This window comes from Opisthocomus hoazin, chromosome 9 (assembly GCF_030867145.1).
Source record: "Opisthocomus hoazin isolate bOpiHoa1 chromosome 9, bOpiHoa1.hap1, whole genome shotgun sequence".
In the NCBI taxonomy this organism is placed as follows: Eukaryota; Metazoa; Chordata; class Aves; order Opisthocomiformes; family Opisthocomidae; genus Opisthocomus; species Opisthocomus hoazin.
In genome coordinates this window covers 12558843-12580444 of record NC_134422.1, presented here as the reverse complement: position 1 = coordinate 12580444, position 21602 = coordinate 12558843, and the positions used below count along the sequence as shown (strand labels likewise).

The 21602-nt window shown below is 39.6% G+C and overlaps 1 protein-coding gene across 1 annotated transcript in view; it reads right to left on the bottom strand.

The window, feature by feature from the left end:
* The window catches only part of MYLK (myosin light chain kinase), a 231747-nt gene that overhangs the window by 135680 nt on the left and 74465 nt on the right, over positions 1-21602 (bottom strand). The window contains exons 3-4 of the mRNA XM_075429844.1: positions 2132-2339; positions 208-256 (exon numbers count right to left, since the gene is read on the bottom strand). Of these exons, the coding sequence (XP_075285959.1) occupies positions 208-256; positions 2132-2339 (257 nt within the window). The remainder of the gene's footprint in view (positions 1-207; positions 257-2131; positions 2340-21602) is intronic.

Genomic DNA, 21602 nt, shown 5'->3' with positions numbered 1-21602 from the left:
TTTCCAATGTGGAATTATTGAGAGCTGGACAAGAATCCAACCCTTTTTGACTGGCCTTCAAAGCAAATCAGAGCAAAAGACAAAATGCAAGAGGTACTTAAAATGGGGAGAACTGGTTATTCTTTAGAAGCAGTCATCTCACTTGTTTTCCTACCAGAACATATTGAAGTATCTGTTAAGCAATATCAAAGCCAGTGGATGTCTTACCCAGGAGTTTTGGCACTGGATGGCAGGCTGTATTTCTTCAAGGAGTTTCCTGTAATCATAAGACAGAAAGACAGGAAGTCAGAAGTTTTGTCAAGACCACTGGGAATTACAGATACTAAAGACTATGCAAAATATGTATTGCTCCAGGTTTCAAACATAAAGGAGGAATGCAACACCTGCAGTATAAGGTTATGTCATCGCAGTCCAATGTTAGGCTCTCCAATTTAAAAAAAAAGTTTTAGCAGAGTTATCATCTAACCCTTGGCCTTAATAGTAACAACACTGCAGACTATTCACACAAAAGTGTTTTAAAACAAGTGAATCAAACACTGTGTGAAAGTATCTTTAAACAAGTGAATCAAACACTGTGTCTAACTTCTACAGTGCAGCACTAATTCAAATTATTATATCAAAAAACAGGTTTTTGGGCTCTGAAAGAAGTCTTACTTTACTTGGTTTTTTTTTTAGTCCTGTGCTAGCCCAGACTACCTTTTCTGTAAGATAATTCTTTTTGACGCACAATAATTCATCGTGCTCGCTGGTGTGAGCAGTAGGGAGATGCGTGCGAAGTCATGTAAACCCAGCGCCATCTACTGCACACAGCATTCCTGGTAGCTCTGGCGCATTAAAAAGGGGTGGTAGTGACCTGGGGTAGATCCAGAGTGGCAGCATGAAACAAACTGCTCTGATGGCTGTGAAAAAAAATTTGTTCTAGAGGCCTATAAGAATCTACATTACTGTCAGATAGGACAGCCATGCAGGATGGAAAGACTAGAGCGTGTTTCAGTCACTTATTTTTTCAAGTAGAAGTCAGCCCCACACAGAGACCTTTACTGAGAAGAGAAAAATTTGCACTTTGCTATCTTGATGCATAGAGGGATTTTTAGAATAAAGACCATGTAATTATTAAATTCTGAGAAATTCAGCCATTGGGTACTGCCATGGAATTGCTTTTAAAAGCGCTGAAGCAAATCCCAGGTCAGAAAAACTGATACAAAAACAGCTTTAAAAAAGTCCTTCACCTCCATGCAAGTTGTCACTCATAAAAGTTGTGACAGCTTAAAACAAGGGGTAAAAAAAAGATTTTGCATAATTTCTACAACAGAAGGCAGTAACAATCATGCCAAATCTATGCATATTTCAGTATGCCCTCTGAGGAGATATGTTAGAGATTTTGACTCTGAATAAACTCAAATGCTGATTGTTTCAGGACAGCTGCAGATTTTTGCTTTGCTTCAGGAATTCAATACAAAGTTGTGACCTGAGGAGCTGTGATATTCAGCAGATCTCTGACGTGACCAAATGGCAAAGAGAGAAGCAGTACAATTGATTTCCATCCTTCCCTGGCTTTGTGTCACTTTTTACATTTTAAAATTGGCGGTTTGCAACTATCTAATATGCAGATGTTCTCTTAAAAATTCCTGGGTTTAATCCTGGCTGTTTCCCGTGTGACATTAAGCATGTAATTACAACCAGGCATTCAGTTTAGCAAATGGAAGTGTCTATGGAGAACTCCACAAATCCATGGCCCCAGTGTGCCTATCCAATAGACTGTGAAGCAACCAAGATTGCTACAGTTTTCACTGCCTGAGAGAAAATGCTAACTTTCCAGGACTTTGTTTCTGTCCTGAGTGGTGGCTTCCATGAAAATTACAAAGTTTATAGCAAAGTCTTAAAAGGTATGTCTTTTATTACCTGGGCATCATCATACACATCTCAAACTGAACATACACTTTGTCTAGCTATAGACACGCAGGTCCCTGTAATACGTCTTAAATCATGAAATGCAATAAATGAATCTTACTCTTGCATGTGTGAAAAAGCATTTGTGTACAGTTGTGATTTTAACCAGACAGTTTAACACAGTTTGTTCATTTAACTAAACTCTGTAATCATTGCAACAACATTGTAAGTATCCCCTTACCTTCTACTGTCAGTTCCACGGTCACTTGACGAACCCCACCATCATTTGCAGCCTCGCATGTGTATTTACCATCATCACCTTCCTGTACACCTTTGATTAGCAGGCTGAATATCCCCCGAATGCTGCGGTCCACGACATAATGGTCTCCCTCTGGGACAGGATGCCCGTTTCTGTACCATGTGATCTGAGGCTCAGGGTAGCCTCTGACCTGGAAATATGTGAGAGAGAGTGGAGAAAGAAGGCAAACATAACAGATGATGGTATTAGGAAGAAATGTTGGACATTTAGCAGTGCAGTGGAAAGTTCTTGACAGAGGAGCTGCTAAACACATACTCTTTGCAAGCCAAATGGCAGACCACAATGAAATGAAAAAACTCTTGGATAAGTCAAACTTTTAAAATCATAAGACTAGTCAGGCAGATAGATACCTACATAGAAAAGTCTCCTACTAGAAGGGTTTACCTGCAGAAGCACAGTGATGGTGCCAACAAAGAATCCTGACTACTGGGTCCCTGTTGTTCGGAGACTCAAGGGCCGTAGTGCTACTATACCTCTAAGCATGCAAGATTGCAAGGTAGACCAAATATTTCTATCATAGTTGCCAAGGATTAGGCTTCTATTGTAAATCTGTGTAGAGCCATCTAGTTTTCAAATGTGCTGAGATACAGTAGTTTCTGACAATATGCAGGCAAGAAATGCAGACACATACCAAATTTTGTCTTGACCTTTAACAGCAGAAGAAAAGATGTTGCATTTTGAGAAAGTGTCATTAAGGGTCATTCTCATGTTATGGTGTAGGGAGGCTATACAGACCTAGACATCTTCGCACAAACACACTGCTCAACTTAAAGAGCTTTGTGGTCTACTGGTAGCCCAAAGAAGAATTTTCAACAAAATGACCCAGTCCTGTGCTCATTAAATAGCAACCATAGTAATATATCCTTGCCTGCTCTAGCATTAATGATACCTTCAGATTTGCAGGCAGATTCTCAGCAGGTATGACTGAGAACGGTATTATTGATTTCAATTGAGCCATTGAAACCTGCTGAGGATCTGTGTCTTTCTTTCATAAAAAAATGGGAAAAGCAGACATACACATTCCACCAAAGAATTAACTCCTCAGGCAAAGGTTTGTCCTGTGCTTTATGAGAGATGCCATCCTCTTCGAAGGTTGCTTTAGTATGTGTTAAGTGTTAGCACACTTCCCCAGTCATCATAACAACTCCTGATTTCAGTATTTCCCCCTTCTTTCCTATTCCCTCACTCTGATACGTTAGCTCTCCGTCTTCCGACTCTTTGATCCTTTGCCTAGATATCATGAAGCAACTGAGTGGAACAAGATGAGCTGAGATGAGTAGTAGTTGTGGCTGTGTTTGCTCACTGGGAAAGGAGCAATGTTGCATTTTGAACGTTACCAAATCTTGGCAACTGAACAGGAAGTACCTTCAACCTCCAGGTGGGCAAAATATTGATGATCTATCTTGATTTAAAGAAGGCTTGCTTGTGGCTTGCACAAATTCCTCCCAGCACTCTTCTCTCTGTTTCCAATCCACATTTCAGCTCTGCTTTCTTCTGACTGCACAGCACTTACTTTACAAATTACAATCTTTAGTCAACCAAGCTTACCCATTCTTAGGTTCTTTTCTTTCAAAAACTTTCATTTTTAATGCAGCCCCACCTCACTCCAGCTGGGTTTCTCATCTGTTGGAGCTTAACCTACAGCTGTCAGAAATTTTTCTCTTTCCTTTAATTCCTTGGATATCAGTTCAGAGAAATTAATTTTGCCAGTGATGTGGCGACCCCTTCTTCCTGGCACTACTTACTCAATATGTATATAAAGGACATTAATGTTTACCAAGAGCATGAATACGCTGAATAAGCTGGAGAAACTTTCCACTTCTGGCACAAACTTCTGAAGTTCTTTCTGAGTCTATCTTTACCTAAGTAAGAGCCATGTTCTATGAAGAATACATTGTGTGATCCTGCACAACAGGGAGTTGATTGCAGTTTAAAAATACTACAGCATGTTTCTAAAGCTCTTTGTAGCCATGCCTTTTCTTTCGTGCACTTTCTGAAAAACAGCAGCTCCTGCTCAACCGTGTCCCCTAACACTACTATAGCATATTGGTTTAGTGCTTACTCAGGGGGCAGGCTCCCAGCAATATCTTTCTCAGTGCATCTCATTTTCAGAAAAAAAGGAGTTCTGAAGCATCAATATGGGATTTTTACAGTAGTGTAACTCATGTTAGTTGATAATGTGCTTGCTGGTACAGAAAGTGACTTGTACCAAAGAACTGTGTCTTATTATTAACTTGTCAATGCCCCCCTACCTATCTTTTCATTTTAGATCAAGAAACCAACAGAGAGAAGAAGTGACCTACAAAAGGCCAGAAAGTATATTAGAATGGAGTTTCTACCTCTCGTTTTTACTTCACTGGATATTAAGATTTCCCTGATTTTGAAATATTTGAGGCAAAAAGGCTTTGAAACTGCTATTTCAAGTAATACAATATAGTAAAATGACAGAGTAGCACTTGAATTTGTGTGAAGAAAGAATGACCTTTTCAGTGCACTACATCACGACCTCTTTACTAACATTAGTCTAGCCACATCTGTTTACAGCTGCAGAGATTCTGGCCTGGGAATACAAGTCATCAACTACACGTCACCTAATATATTTACTATTTTTTCCGGTTCACACTCATTCCTGCTCATGTTTTCTTCTATGTGTTGTTCAACCCAGCTTCAAAGCTCCCAACCATAAGCCTTCCATCACTTATCCCAGGGAACAATTGGGGTTGAAGGAACAGGACACACCTTCCTTCCATATTTCTTTTTTTTTAATCATATTTTTAAGTCCTCCTTGCACCACAGAAGGCCATTTTTACCTGACATTTCAAGATCTAGTAGACAATGATACACGCCCTTCCAGTATCACATGGCTGAGCCTTACATTAAGTATTTTTCCATTTCTTCCATGTGTGTTTATTTTATGCTTGCTATGTCTGTATTATTTTGTTCATCCACACCTCTACGCTGAGGAAATGCCACACAAAAAATTACAAACACAGACGATCAGCATGCTATTTCCTTTCAAAAGGTTAAGTCATTCCCTTCCCAAACTCCATAGTGTTTTTTCTTTCTTTTTTTGTCAAAAATGAAATGATGGGAAAGCAGAAGTTTACAGAATGGCTCTGTTGCAAGGATTTATTTCAGGTTTGGGTTTGGAATGTGTTTCAAACTGAGCCAGCCCTCTCAGAAATACATAGTCTTCCCATAAAAGTGTCAGGGACCCTTAAACTAATCACTGGTTACTAGGTTTTGATCCTAATGGATCAATTCCAGAACTGCAGCAGGTTTATATAACCTTTCCAGAGCTCACTAAAAACATCTGCCTTGAATAAATCCACAGCAAAGAGAAATTTATCTGCTTATTTAATGCCCAGCAGCAGAAGGCTATAACCTTTATTTACAGCTTGGCCTGTGTGAGTATTGCCAGTCCCAGTGAGGCTACAGCTTTTCTTTACCTGCTCTACAACACCAACAAGTGGAAAATTGACAGCAAGCAGCAAATAACCATTGTATTAGCACAGACATGAGTTTTGAGTTTTTGTCTGGACCCATCAAATGCTTAGAGTCTTCCTGGAAAAGTCTGCTAAGGTAAAGCAGGCCTTCTGCTTCATGAATCAAGACAGCAAGTGGAAAGAGCTGAGAGAGAACCTGTTGCCTGTGAAGCTTCCAGAGTTAAGATTTGGTTCTGCATCTAGGTCTGGGGGAATGCTATTGAACAGGGATGGTGCCAGGTTCCTGAAGAAAAGAAAAAAGGAGAAAAAATACAACAAATCTATTGAAGCTGTACACTAAATGATAGTATTGTTAAAAAATGTGCTGCTACAAACCAGTCCCCACTGTCACAAACCTAAAGGCATTAAGTGACCACCAATGCCAAACATATTCAGTGACCCTTTTTCTTGTTGAGAACACAGGAAAGATTTTCTAAAACTTGGCCTATAGCTACACTCCATAAAAGAGCTGTTTATATACTAATTTCAAAAAAATGTAGGTTTTTCCTACTTAAATGCATCACAGTTGCAGTAGCAGTTTAGGGCAGTGAGATGCACTCTTTTGGCTCACGCTTTTAACTTCAAATTAGTATCTTGCTTTGTAATAACTCTTGCTGGCTCCAGTGAGTTTAACAACGAACACAAACCCACAGCACCCGGAAAGAGTCTTCCATAAATGACAATAAACCAAAGTGTAAGTAACTGAAACACTGAGGGTGTGTGTATTGTTAGTGAGGGTCGCAGCAACACCTTAAGAATATGGGAAATGATGGCAGACATTACATGCCGTATTCTAGCATTATGTTCATTATACTGGCTGAGGCGTTCAGTGTTTGACATTAAGGACTAGATAAATGTCCCGTGTCACTGCTTAAGGTCAGATCAACACACAAGCAATGAGATCAGGAAGAAAACCGCTATGAAAAGGATGTCTTGGTTTGTGAAATCCCCCCAAATTACATCATACGTAGTCACATCAAAAGTTTAGTAAGACTGGCAATGATACAGCTATTACAAAGTTGCTATTCAAAATAACTCCCCTCATGGAGATGATTTCATATGCTGCAATATGAATTCCACTAATGACTAAAATTCCTCTCAAAAGACAATCCTTCTCCCATGAAGTCAGAATTTTAAAATCTCCAGATTTTGTCAGCTCATACTGTTCAGTTGTGCTGTTGTTTCTGTAGACTACCTTTGCCTTTAATTCCACAACATCCAGAATTAAGACCTATGGCTGTGAAGTATTCAATTACTGAAGAAAAGAATCTGTATTTGGGTGGTTCAATCCATCTAAAGAAAACTGATTTTGAATTTACCTTTGAAAGCAAGAAATATTCTCTATTCAAGTTTTTATACTTCATATGTTATTTAAAATGTAGCTTTCACAGAATCACAGAATCACAGAATAGTAGGGGTTGGAAGGGACCTCTGTGGGTCATCTAGTCCAACCCCCCTGCCCAAGCAGGGTCACCTACAGCAGGCCGCACAGGACCCCGTCCAGGCGGGTCTTGAATATCTCCAGAGAAGGAGACTCCACAACCTCCCTGGGCAGCCTGTTCCAGTGCTCCATCACCCTCAGAGGGAAGAAGTTCCTCCTCATGTTCAGACGGAACTTCCTGTGCCTCAGTTTGTGCCCATTGCCCCTTGTCCTGTCAATGGGCACCACTGAAAAGAGCTTGTCCCCATCCTCCTGACACCCACCCTTCAGATATTTGTAGGCATTTATAAGGTCCCCTCGCAGCCTTCTCTTCTTCAGGCTGAACAAGCCCAGTTCCCTCAACCTCTCCTCGTAGGGGAGATGCTCCAGTCCCCTCACCATCCTCGTAGCCCTCCGCTGGACTCTCTCCAGTAGCTCTTCATCTTTCTTGAACTGGGGAGCCCAGAACTGGACACAGTACTCCAGATGAGGCCTCACCAGGGCAGTGTAGAGAGGAAGGAGAACCTCCCTTGTCCTGCTGGCCACACTCTTCTTGATGCACCCCAGGATCCCATTGGCTTTCTTGGCAGCCAGGGCACACTGCTGGCTCATGGTTAACCTGTCGTCCACCAGGACACCCAGGTCCCTCTCCGCAGAGCTGCTCTCCAGCAGGTCCACCCCAAGCCTGTACTGGTGCATGAGGTTGTTCCTCCCCAGGTGCAGGACCCTGCACTTGCCCTTGTTGAACCTCATCAGGTTCCTCTCTGCCCAGCTTTCCAGCCTATCCAGGTCACGCTGAATGGCAGCACAGCCTTCAGGTGTATCTACCACACCTCCCAGTTTGGTGTCGTCAGCAAACTTGCTGAGGGTACATTCTAACTCTTCATCCAGGTCGCTGATGAAGAAGTTAAACAAGACTGGGCCCAGTACTGACCCCTGGGGGACACCACTTGTCACCAGCCTCCAACTAGACTACCTTGGTGCTTTTTGAAGAAGATTATCCCCTTTGTAGGCTGTTAAAGAACAGTAGAGTATAGTAAGTAGCATTTAACATCATAAAAGAAGCAGGCTCACTTCTCCTGCAGCTAAGTGACACTGCTTTTTGACACCTGGTTCTCAGTGAGATGAGCTTGGTATCATAACTACCCATTTATATTTGAGATGGAAAAATACAGAATGTACTTCTTAGAGAATATTTATGGACATTTTTGTTGCTTTAATTAACATGTGCATTGATAAAGGATTACGCAAAAATACACTTTTCCACTTGTCTTGAGTTTTTTAGGGAACTGCAGCCCTTGAGGCTATTAAAAGTGATGCTCTTAGCCTGTACCTCATTCATTGCAACCTAGAGAAAAATTTTATTAAAAATACTGATCGTTAGTAGTGTAGCTAGCATATTTGTAGTTAGACTGTAGTGTCTAGCAGCATTAAAACAACATGAAAACAAAGTTTGCATGACCTGGGTAACAAATCTTACAAGAAGAATGGCAGCAATGAGAAATATTTTCTAATGCACAAAGGTAACTGCAGAGCAGAAGAGAATATACTGTTTCCCACATCCACAGGGGACGGGACAAGCAATAAACTTCTGAGAGAAATTAGTCAGTAGATTGGTGGATGATGTCTGACAGCATTGACCTCCTTTGGAAGAGCAGCAGGTATTTTACTTATTTGGCTTTCTGCCTATCTTAACACTAAGGAATGCCAGAAAGTGGGGCAACTTTTTGAGAAGAGTTTGTAGCCTATCCTCTGTTCCATGCCCACCTTGAACCAGAAATCAGTCATTTCTGGGAACCACATCTCAGAAAAGGCCACAAATATCAGAAGCTGCAAAAGGATGAAAAGAGAATAGCCTCAGTTATAGTTGCCAGATGTTACCATGGATCTCCAAAGTGTATGCTTTGGGCAGAACATTAGAAATCACACCAGGAGGAGACATCAAGGGAGATGTGGAAAACCATTCAGAATATCTGACAAACTTTGACCTTTATTCTGCTGTTTGCAAACAAAAGCCTGAAACAGAGAAAGAAGGGACTTGGCCTAGCAAATACTCATTACTAGCAGGGCATAAATTCCTTGCACCTTTTGCAAAACATAGAGTATTGATCTATCAGATTTTATCAAGAAAGCAGCAGCAGAAGTGCAATTAAGTAGCATGACAACTTCTATAAGTGTAATTCTACTGAAAGAAGTGAAGATATAGGAAAAAACAATTTGTAGCACTTATACTTGAAATGCAGTAGAGACTGTATAGTGTACCTCTTCTTCCAATGTCTAGATATCAACAAAAATGGAATATTATGCACTTTATTGCAAGCTATGTGTTAGATGGGCTCATCTGAATGTCGTACAGTTGAAGGCTCTCATGCAGCCGTAAGAGATTCAATCCAGACAGCAACAGCTGCTCTGTGGATGTGAATCATCCTGAGCTCCTACAAAAAAAGAGATGTTCTCCATAGTCACCAGACTCTAGCCAGTGTCCTCTATCATCCTTGAATCAAGAGCCAAGAGTTTTTGGATCTGGACCTTGATCAAAAGACTTGTGAGGGGAATGAAGTACTTGAGAGCACACTTAGCAGAGGATGCTAAGAACCAGGTATGATGTAACACATGCTCTGTCCATGTGGGCAGAGCTGTGCTCTCCAACAAGACATAAAGTCACTTCTTGTTGTAATAGTCCATACTGATTTGAAGTCTTCATGTCAGTGTTAGGAAAAAAGTACTACAAAACCGTGAAGACTACAACATGAACATCGTGAATACTTGCCCACATAATGGGTGGTATATTTTTATTTTAATTTAAATTTTTTTTGGTTAGTACAGGTGGGAAACATGGTTCTGGTCAGTGGAGCTCTTTTGTAAGTCTTGCAGCAAAACTTTCGTCAGGCTCAAGCTGCAGTTTGCTTTAACAAATGAACAGCAGATGTTCTTGATAAAGGAAAGTGGACACGATACATTGTTACATTCCTTGTGAGACTTTAAACACACACAAACCACATCTCAAGAATAGTTTATGCACATAAGAGCTTGCTTCTATAACAGAGGACTTGCCTGGCAAGGTTAAACATGAATATGTTAGATATTTCAGGACTTAGCTATGACCTTGCAAACAAAACAAATAAACTACCTCTTCTATGGAGCAGTCTAGATTCTAGAATTGCCTCATTCAAAGCAAAAATTGAATACGTACTAGGACTAAACATAGCTCACTTCAAAGCATTACCTATTGTATGCACAAGAAATAATAACGGTCTTTCTGTAAAATTTGGGTATGTTTTTGTTTAAGTGCTGAACTCTGGTACACTACGTCTGGTGTTTAGGTTTCTTGTTCCATATGCACACAGTCATCATAAATTAGTTCTTTGGGCGTAAGCTTAACTGGACCACAACTCTGAAGATGTAAGTCTTCGCAACTGGTGTGTCAATTTATCTGTTTCTTCTCCCAAATCGTTTGGAGCAGGGAGAGAAAAATGACAACACAGGCCTCAGAACAGACCGTTGTCTTGCAAAACACCCCCCAAAAAACCAAACAAATCAACCCAAACCAGCAATAATAAAAAAAATAATGAAAATTAGAAAGTAGAATCAAACATCTGCAAAGCACTACCAAATGCTACAACTCATTCTTTAGGGACCCATCCCTTGCAATCACTGCATTCTGTTCTCAGGCAATCTCAGACCATGCATAATTATGCTGAGCTCCTTCTCAGGGTTTCACCTATAGAAGTTTCAAACCACACACATTTTGCTTGATTCTAATTTGTGACAATGAAAAGAAAACATTTGCCAAATTGAATGCCTTGATATTGCTAACATTAACATCGTGAGTGAAGGAAATGTCATATTCTTTCAGTCTCAAGCAGAAAGATCATATGTCACAACACTAACATAGAAAGGCTGCAAGATTTGTCATTGTGCCATTTTCCCTGATGAGAGATACAGAAGAATTACCTGGAGATGCAATTCATAGAATTCAGTGCAATGGTAAGGAGACCCAGGAGGTAAAAAGAGACTTAGCACTTTCTTCCTATTTATTAAAAGCTGCTCCTTTAAACTTATTATTTGAACGCAACTGTTAGTGTGCCATATGAAGTTTACCCCTTCCTCGTCTGATGCAAAAACCTGTGACCCAATTTCAGAAGGTACTGAATAATGAATAGTTTTCACTGCTTTAGAACATACTAATGAGTGCTGAGCACTTCCGGTTTATTTTGACCGCTGTACCCAACTGCGAGCATGTGAATGAAAACCAGCATACTCAGGTTTATTTTTAAAAGTGCACTAAACCCCCCATAATATCATAAACCTACAGGGATTGAATTCAGATTATGGATCCTGGATCTAATCTGTAGATCACTGGATTCAGTTACAGAATTCAGGTGAGACAGAAGCTGGGGGGAAAGAAGGGGAAAGTAAAGAGTTAGAGGATTCTCTAAATTTTCACACGAGAGATCCTTTCATAGAGTTTCACTTTGCCATCTGGCAATGTGCAAGAGTTTCTGCAGGAGCTTGGCAGAAAGTCCATTCATCCTAGAAAGTGTAGAAAGATTTGACCATGTGGAAGAACAACTTTCTGTTATGCTGCTGTGCTTATTCCCTCCCTGAAGCCAGTACTGACAATCTAGAATTATATAGCAAAAAGACAAAAGTTTATCTTATACAGAATTCTTTGGCTCTGATGAAAACTCATTAGATCTTGCTTCATTAACTCTGCAGTGCTCCATTTGGCTGGAAGCATGCTTTCAGTTCATACCACAAACCGATGCTGGTATTACATGTGTGCTGCCTAGATAATCTAGAAGAAACATATGTAACTGGTTCTAGTGAACTGCTAGTGCACTTCAAAATTCCTGACTGTCTAAGCAGGATTCAGGTACCCAAGGACAAAATTTCCATCTTGAAATGCATAAAGAAACATGCACACAAAAAATGCATACGCAAACAGAGCCATTAGGGTGGTCGTGGGCAAAAGACGTTACAAGAAAGGACAGGTGCCCAAAACAGTAACGCACTGGAGCACTCATGAAAAACAGCAAGCTGTTTTGTAAGGAGAACACTTTGGACCCTACATTTCTGTGAAGCTTTACAGAAATGACACAAATAAAGCTAGTTTGGATTTTCCATTTGAAATTGTCAAGTTTTGAGATGGTCACAACAACCAGGTTTACTTCATGCATGTAGAACACAACCAGAAGTTACACTCTGGAGCATACAAGGCTGAGCAAGTGCAGTACCTTAGTACATCATTAGGGCAGGCTTAGGCAAGCCTCCCAGACTGCGTGCAAGGCACTGTCTGTTTTTAACTTGATGTTTGACATTTTACTGTGGCTTCCTATTTTTCATACTTTAGAAAATAGCAAATAAACATTCTTTATTCACTTCTGTGTCATTCATGATCGTGGAAACCTGTTTTAAATCCTTGTCTGCTCGTATTATTGAAGCTGAAGAGCCCTCGTTTTTTGATCGGTGCCAGTACTAGGAGCCGTGAAATACCTCCAATAATCCTTGTCAAATTTTCTGTCTCTTTTCTAGCCTGAGATAAGCACAGATCAGAACTGCATGTAGCATACAAACTGTAGGAGCCCACAGATTTCTAGATTGACACAGCAGACTGTTGGCGGTTTTTTTCTTTCCAATTTTTTTTTAACATTATTTGCTATTTTTCGCACCTTGAGCTGATTAGTCAGAGAGCCATTCAGGGCGAGATCTCTCCTCTGAACAGTGATGGCTAATAAAAATCGAACTAAGTATATATTATTTTTTTTCTTTGTACTCATCAATGCCAAATGGCATTTGACGTTTTATAGGTCCAGGCACTAAACAGAAGAGATCTTTTTACAGATGGCACCCCACCAATTTTAGTTTTGACTCTTTAAAGTAGTTTCGCATTACCTGCAAATTTAGTTATCTTACTATTCAACCCCTTTTTGCAGATTGTGAAGGTCCTGAACACTACACATACTACCACAGTTCTTTAGGGGAATCAGCATATACAGTACTCCCAGCAGGGAAGAATTTATGACCTATCCATGGAAGACATGGTCTGCTAACTGCAAAGCAGACAGCAGCTGCAGATCATTTCTTCTTCATTCTTCTACATTTAATCATATCTCTTTGTAAAATTCAGTGTAGAGAGTTCCCAGAGGTGCAAGGAGTATTGGTTTTGTGCTCAGTCACCAGAGTATAGATGTTTGAATAAAGTATTACTTTCCCAGGTACCATAACATCTACAAGTCCGTGTGTCCTAAATATTTCTTAAGGACCCAAGTGGAATTTCAGAGCAGCACTGGGTGTCAAGCTGCTTTGAGTTTATTTCATTTCGAAGTTCAAATCCCAACCCCAATTAATGCATCTCTTAAGAAAATGGTTAAGCCCTAATTATGTCTTGTGGAATTAATCAAATGCATAGATGCTTTTCCTAAATTAGATATTATTTCATTTAAAGAAAAAGTTTACATTTATTACATTTACAGTAACATTGCTATAGGAGTCTTCAGACAGCCCCAAATAACCTGAAACATCTTTCAGGTGAAATACAGAACACTATCAAGGTGGACTCACCCTTTCCAGTATAGCGGACATAAGGGGAACACACTGTATGGAGAAACACATTTCTGTGTAGCTATAATGTCAATCAGCAAGTGAATCAGAGGTTGTAAACCTCTGTTACATGAATGGGGGCATTTTCACACAGGTGTTGCAGTCTCAGAGTGGCAGTGGTTTTTTGATGGAGCTTTAATAAATCCTTCTACCAGCAGCCACATCTGCCTTTTTACTTTCCCCACATTGTAGCCAGCTGACCTGTAGCCATTAAGCACATGAGGGGATTCTTATGAAAACCACCCATGTGGTTCACCAGGGCTGTTTTTTCTGCAAATACAAGTTTTCTGAACTTCACACGGGATTATAAGTAGACTGAATCTCTGTCCATCTTTAGATATGTATTTATTTTTAGTCATTGTCCAATATTTTCCCCTTTTTAAAAAAGTTTCTCTAGTTTGACAATTCAAAAGAAGTCTGATGCCATAAAGCTTGGATAAAGTTTAGGAGAAAGCTTAGGCTATTCCCTCAGTTGCCACCCAAATGCTGTCCTGGCTCCCTCCTACTCCTTTGCAGTTGCACATTTTTATGAGTTACATTGGCACACAAAGATGACAAGGTCTCTGCAGAATGGTGAGGTTCTGACACTTTCTCAAAGGAGGATTCACAGTGTGCAGGATACTGTGTTATGTACAAGCTGAGAACAATTCCATTCCAAAACAGGTACCTGTCATGTGGAAAAGTGTCACTCTGACTTCATCGCTGAGGAACTGAGACATGGAGACACTCAGAGACTTTGCCAAACTCACACTAAAAGGAAATTAACTTTCCAGGTTTAGTAATGTTAGATCAAATAATCTGACTGTATTTCCTCCCTGCCAACTAATTTGCTATTGCAACAATCAATGTAAGGACTGAACTGAAGTTACAGCACAGGAGGGCAGCTGCTCTTCTTATCCTAGATGATGACTGAAGCCATCAACACCATATTAATGTGTTTGTATACAGGCATCAAAGTGCACAGTAAAGAGTGGCAGTAAAGAGGGTCCAGACAGCAGAAGTCCGGAGTCACGGCAGTTAAACGAGAAGCACGTAAAATAGTGTTACAAATAAGAGAATGTTAACTCGTCACCATAGAAGAACGTGAGCAACACAATAAGATATAACTCTGTCAGCTCTCAGTAACTTCAATACTGCCTTACAGCTCTGCAGAAGAGAAGTGTCTGTAGAATGGGCCAAAAAGATTTCACAGACATGGGCAAGCATAAGAGCTCTCAGCAAAACAGGGAAGATAAACTTCAGCCCTTGCAGCCCTCTCTCAGGTGAGATTCTTAGAAATTTTAATGAGAATTTTCTCTGCTTCAGAGTCTCTTCTTAAAGGAAAATAAAAAAAAGGCAAACTGTAAAGAGGAAGTTTTCTTCATAGACCAACTGAAGTTAAGGCCTTTTAAAAAGTGTTAAATTTTATGAGGCACTGAATAGTTTGAATAGCTTAACATGCCAAAAAAACGCAAAGAAACAGTAGATCTGTGTACGTGTTACAGGTCATTTAGGATTATGCAATAAGAATGCAAATGAGTTCAAAGGGAAACAACTATGACTGCTGAATAGAAATAAGGCTCTTGCTAATGATTTCATATAACCCAGTAAGCACTTAAAATGTGGTCCCTTTCCCTGTCCTTCTCTTCTTCCCCATCTTTGGTGATTCTGAATCAAGAAGTTTATGAAACATTACTAAATGAAGCAGCTGCTTTAAGTCAGTAGCAATGAGTTTAGGAGCATGCAAGAAGTTTTCTGATAAGACCAGCGTTCATTTCAGAGCAGCAGCAATCTTTGCTACAGAAAACAAGACCTTGAAAAAGCAGACCAGTTTCACTGTGTTGTGAGAGGTGTCAAAACCGGAGGATTTCATTCATTTCCACTTCAACAAGACAGCCTGATTTACTGTGTTTGCCGCTACTTTTGTTCGTAAATTTTATTTGGCAGCACTAGAAGAAAGGCTGAAACATAAAACAGCTTAACACAATAAAAATAAATTGTTGTGAAGCTGTCCCCCCTCTTTCCACCACAAAAAGCTTAAACACTTGACAAAGATTTTTACTTTCAGTTGTGAACGTCTCATTCAGTAACAATTCAGTAAGGTGCATAAAGTTTGTTTAGACCAAGCACAAGCACTAGGAAGCCCCTTGACAAGCATAGGATGAAATTAACACCAACATGTCTCTCTGTCATAAGGAAAACATGTGTATGTCCCCACTCAGAAGGAAAACTGCTGATACCACACAAAAAAAGAGCAAAACTAAACAGCACCAATTATTTTCAGAGCAACAATCCCCTCACAACAATTATATTTGGATTTGAACTGGCAGTCACTTTTAAAGACCACCATCCACTCTGTTTCTTTCCTTTCTCAAGAGAATGATCATCATTCACTGTAACAACACTTGCAAAAAACTAGTTTTTCCATTGCATATTATTTCTGGAAGACCGAAAGATTTTTTTTTTTTTTTTTTAACTTACTGATGCAAAGTTTCTGTCTTAATAGGATGTGAATTTATTTTACAGATCGCCAACTACTAGTGGCCCTAACTTCTTGTAGGAGCTATGCCACTGACCAAAAGAGCTTCACACTTTTTGAGCTGGGGGATGCTGCACTTTGGAGTTCAATATCGATAAATGCTATCAACAAGTAGGGAATCTCTATAAATTTACATAAGCATACACTGTATGCACGACCTACTGTGGAAAATTAGAAGAAGAAAATATGTGCCTTCTTTCTCTGCCCAGAACACACAGCTACTGGAAAAATATATTTGGAGCCTTGAAATTCAGAATTAAGGGCAACAACCCACATCTGGAATGTAAGGTGGTAACAGAACCTCTTTTCTTTGAACGAACATGCCTGTACTTTTATCAATTTCCAGCCAGACAAGATTTATTTCCTGCAATTTAGGAGTCTGGCAGGAGCCACAGAAAATGCTAAAACTGGATTTTGTTGCTGAGTTGACTGCACAGTTGTATGTTCATTTAAAGACTGTCTGCTGATAGTGACGAATGCTGCTGGCAAAGGCAGTGCTCTGGATAGGTTATAAAAATTCTCCACAGTCACGTGTACTGCTTCGTGGTTAACACTGCTTGGTAGGGCCAGCAAGCACACTGGGCCTGAAATCTCATTTGTTTTAAAGTTCATTAAAAAGTAGAACTGATGTGCTTACAAAGAGGTATAAAACATCACGTTGGATTGTGACAATATGAATATATTAGCCTAAACACCTAACATTTCTCATTGCATTGTTTATTCTGCCACGTGGAACTTACTGCTATACATTAAATAATTAAGACTTCTATACAGAAGTCTATTGCAGAACATCAACTGCCCATTAGCAGCTGTCAGTGATGGTTTTGTTCTATAATAACCTGTAATATCTGTAAGCTTTTCAGGTGTCACACATACACTTTTTAATAATGGCTTAGCAGAGATAACTCATACAGTACAATATATAAACTGCTGTGTTTAAAATAAAAACAGAAATCAAGGGCTGAGAAGCAACTGTTTAAAAGAAAACACCACTAAAGCACTAACTGAAATACTAAGTATAAATTGAAGTGGCTATAAATTTCTAGTTCAATAGTTCAGAATAAATATTTACAGACATGCTGAGTTCAAGAGAAATTTTGTGGGCTTGCCTCTTCTTTCTACTACTTTCGCTCAAAACTAAAATTGCTGTGATCCTGGTAAGAGCAACATACATGTGCACTCAAAAACAGCTATATTGTTTACGTTGTGGAAAAAGTGCTTACTCTGCATATGATTTCAGCAGAGCTCCACTTAACAGCAGTTGCTGGCATTCCTACTGAGAGATCTGAACAAATCCAACATCATGTTTTCCATTAGACCTATGAGCGTGTAACAGTCTGCCGAGCAGACAAATCTTTGTCTACACGTCTGTTCATTAGTATAACCCAACAGGCAAACAAACCAGCTTTTGTGTCAAGGCGCAGAAGATGTAATTCTGGCACTGTGCTTTCGTTAAGTGACGCTCTTAATTGAACAGCAGTCAGCTCAATATTGATGATATTTGCACCTCTTCAAAATCTTAGCTTTCTCTTCCAAAATCAGAAGCTATTTATCTGCAATAAGGACAGGTTCATGTTTATGGTACTGGATGGGAATTGAACTTCTGGAAGAGAGCAGCTCAGTTCTGAATCCAGGCATGTATTTCTGCGTGATCTTGCACAAACCAATAAATCTCACTGTGCCTCAGTACTCCACATGAATGTCAAGGAGGGTAACAGTGACTATTTCTTCTGTTGTTTTAGTGAGGAAGGTCATCAGAGGGTCCAGCTCTAGTCTGGCCTGTGTATGTGTTAAATACTACCAGCAAACATACACTAGGACTCCAGTTGAATTAGGCTGTCAAAGTGACACCATGAAATAAGCAAAAGTCAATACCGTTCACCATGGTTCTTTAATCTGTATTTCCAAGATTTTATCGTAGAATTTCTTCCAGTGCCCTAGCTTTTAATATAACTTTATTTCAAAATATTAATATTTGCCTCCCTGTAGAGAAGATCTTCTGAGTTATTCTTTTATAAAGGAACACCAGAAATTATATAGACAAAAGAATCAAACTTAAGTATATTGAACTCTTCTTTCAGGGTGTTCACAGAACAGAAAAAGTCTTTATTTATTGTTTGCCTGATGAGCATAAGAAAGCAATATAAATGAGTTACATTTTAGATACGAGATACCAGATACTACCATCTGTGGAGAGGTGCTTTTCTTTTACAAAATAGTGTGCCTTACATTAATATTCTAAGCTTTGCAAAAACAATTTAAATAATCCCTGCAACATAACTATAGGCTTGCTCATGTTTTATGGGGCACATGGAAAGAATGGCAGCTTCTCAAGCTGCACAGTTACAGTTTACTGTGCAGCTAGAGGAAAACTACCGTTCTGATTCAGCAAGAGTCAAGACAGCACAGAGTCGGATGAAATAAGCTCAATATTCTGTCATCAAAAGCCAAGTAATCAGGATCAGAATTACTTAATTTGTCAGTCTTTGCCTTTCCATTTTCTTTGGGCTACATGTGCAGATTGTTGCCATCTTTCAATGAGAAGTTCTTGTACACATTACGCATTGGCTTATAGCATGACTTTTAATTAGTATTTTAGTAAGCTCAGCTGTTTATTTATAATAATTAGTATGTTCCTTAGAGTAACATTTACTATGGTGTTTTGAAAAGGTGCAGAAAAGCAAGGAAAATTCAGAAATACAGATAAAATATTTTATTTTTCCATTTCACATCATTCTGCACATGAATTAAAGGTCTCTGTATATGCAACAAAAACATGCAAAGCTGACTTGGAATTTTTACCAGGTTTAGCCACAGTATTTTCAGAAGACAAAGATTGCTTTGTTCTGTCTGGCTGCAGGTTTACAGCAATGCATTGATTTACAGAGAATAAACTATCTTCATCATCAGAAAGCCTAAAAATTTATTTGTTTGTTTGAAAACGGAATATTTCCAGGTTTTCACTCTCTCGTGCAGAGTGGTGTATATTCCTAAAGCTCCTCTGAAGAAGAAAGGCATAAGAACTTAGATCACCTCTAGAATCTCACTACAGCATATCCTTCATGCAGGAAGGCTAGCCCAGAGATCAGCTTACTAACTTGTGAGTCAACAAACACGATTTAATTCCCAACCAATAACCTGTATGTCAATTTTCCTAGAAGAATAAATTCAACATACTTAGACAGGCAATTCAAGGTCCTTATACTGGACTAGTCATCTCAGGGACAACCAGCCAGTGGAATGCCTTGATTTTCTGGTTGCCACTAGCAAAGAAGGCTTTGACAAGTGGCCTCTGACAGCAATACGAGTAGCAGTGTCTATCTCATCAAGCGCTACCCCAAACTTATCAACATCTGTCCTCTTCCAAAGGTTATTTCCTCCACGTAAGAGAACACAAGAGATGTATGTTCACATGTGATGCTGAACTATGAACTGGGATGACTTTTGGCTCTAAAAATCACGATGAAGGCAGGTTTGTCCCCAGACATGAAACAATGAACTCTGGCAGCTTAGGCACAGAAATAAGTGCTTTTTCAGGCACCTGCTAGAGATTCAGTAACCTCCAGTAACATAGTGATGATGTCTTACAGACTGAACATTAAGAACTGAACTGGCCACCCACAGAAGGACAATCTGGCCTTGCCTATTTTTGCTCTTGACTGTATCCTGTGGTGGGATCCTGAACCTGGTTCATTGCTTGCCATGCCTGGGACCATCAGTAGACCCTGTCAGAGCACACAGCACCGCCTGCTGTGTTCGGAGCCTGTGGGACTGCAGCCCATTGGTGATGGCACAGCCTGTGCATGGCTTGCCCTCTGCTCCTGGCTCGCTTTCCTCTGGGAGTGGCCAGCCCTCGCTGCTCCCTGTCAGACAGACTGGTTTCTCTCCTTCATGAATGGGTTGAACTGCACACAGTTCACTGCAATGTTATTTTCTATTCAGCGTACGCTTAGATATTAGGGAGTCCAGATGTTACATGTGAAAAAAGTATGTTGTCTGGTTTTGCCCAGTAGGTTTCCAAACTTCATACTGTATCTATGAGTGAACAGAGCCAAGTAACATGTCAAAAGGAGTAATTTTTAGCTTTGCAGTCTAGGTGCTAGAATGAGTGTGGACTGAGCAAAACCACAATGAGTAATGACATGCCTTGATTATAAGCCTTCTCCACATGTGGCCTTCTACAAAGATTCTGAATGCATCGTGCTTGCTGTCCATTAAGGAGTACTTTATTTTCCTACAGGGGAAAAGCAGAATTATTCCAACAAGTGTGACTTGGTATCTTTTGGTGTAATTTTGGTCAAACTCTCAGTGACACATTTATAGACAGTCAAATGCATACTTGGCTATTTTATGTGCTCTCCTAGTTACATATGACACTGAACCCCTCCCTGACCTTTGTGGTTTCATCAGCCAGATGAAGACAAGGTGCTGGAATGAAGTTTAAGCCTTGCTTATGATGAGACAAGGCAAATATATTACTAGTTAGTCAAACCATGTCTGATGATAAATATTCCATCCTACCCTTTAGGTCAGCTAGAAAAAGGAAATGTAAAGTTTTTCTAGCTAGGGATATATTTCTGGAAGAAAAAAGAACCCAACAAAAACCCCAATCAAAACAAAATAACTTTTCCCCATTTCATCCCTCTCATGACACTATAGGCTACTGCAGCACAAGGAAAAGAAGGTTAACTGCTCACACTGTTCCAGTTACTAGGTCTTCTTTAACCTTTAAGCCTATTATGACTGTGAAAGGAGTCAAATGCACAATTTCCAAAAAAGCAAATCTAAAACATCATAATGATATGTTGCAGTCATGTTTCATGTACTACTGAGAATGTTTCTTTATATAAGAAAGCACAATGCTACATGATGAGTTTATTGCCTGTGGAACTGGCCACAACAAAGACACACTGGCCTAGAGGAGCAAGGGAGACTAGCCTGGAAAAGATGATGATATTTTTCAAATTAAAAGCAGAATCGGAGAATCTAATAATATTTTGTTGAAATTTGAGAGATTCAGGATTAACCATCATGGGACAAGAAAAATAAGTAGAATTATACTGACCACTTCTACCCTGACTTACACGCACTCAACCTCTGAACATAACTTTGTTCAGCTATTTAGGATGTGCTGATTAGCTGTTTTTCTCTTGGGTAACAGCTAGATTTTCTTCTATTATTTTTTCAGCATTTTATCTTATCATCCCTAAATGGTGGACTTTATGATTAGTCATGATATTCATTCATCATTACTTTTGTAAAAGACTAAACCGCCTTTACCCCACAATTCGAGTATATTATATCTCCTTTTCCATTGCAAATTTGTCAATACACAATTTAAGAAATTTTTGTCCGATTTCTATTTAA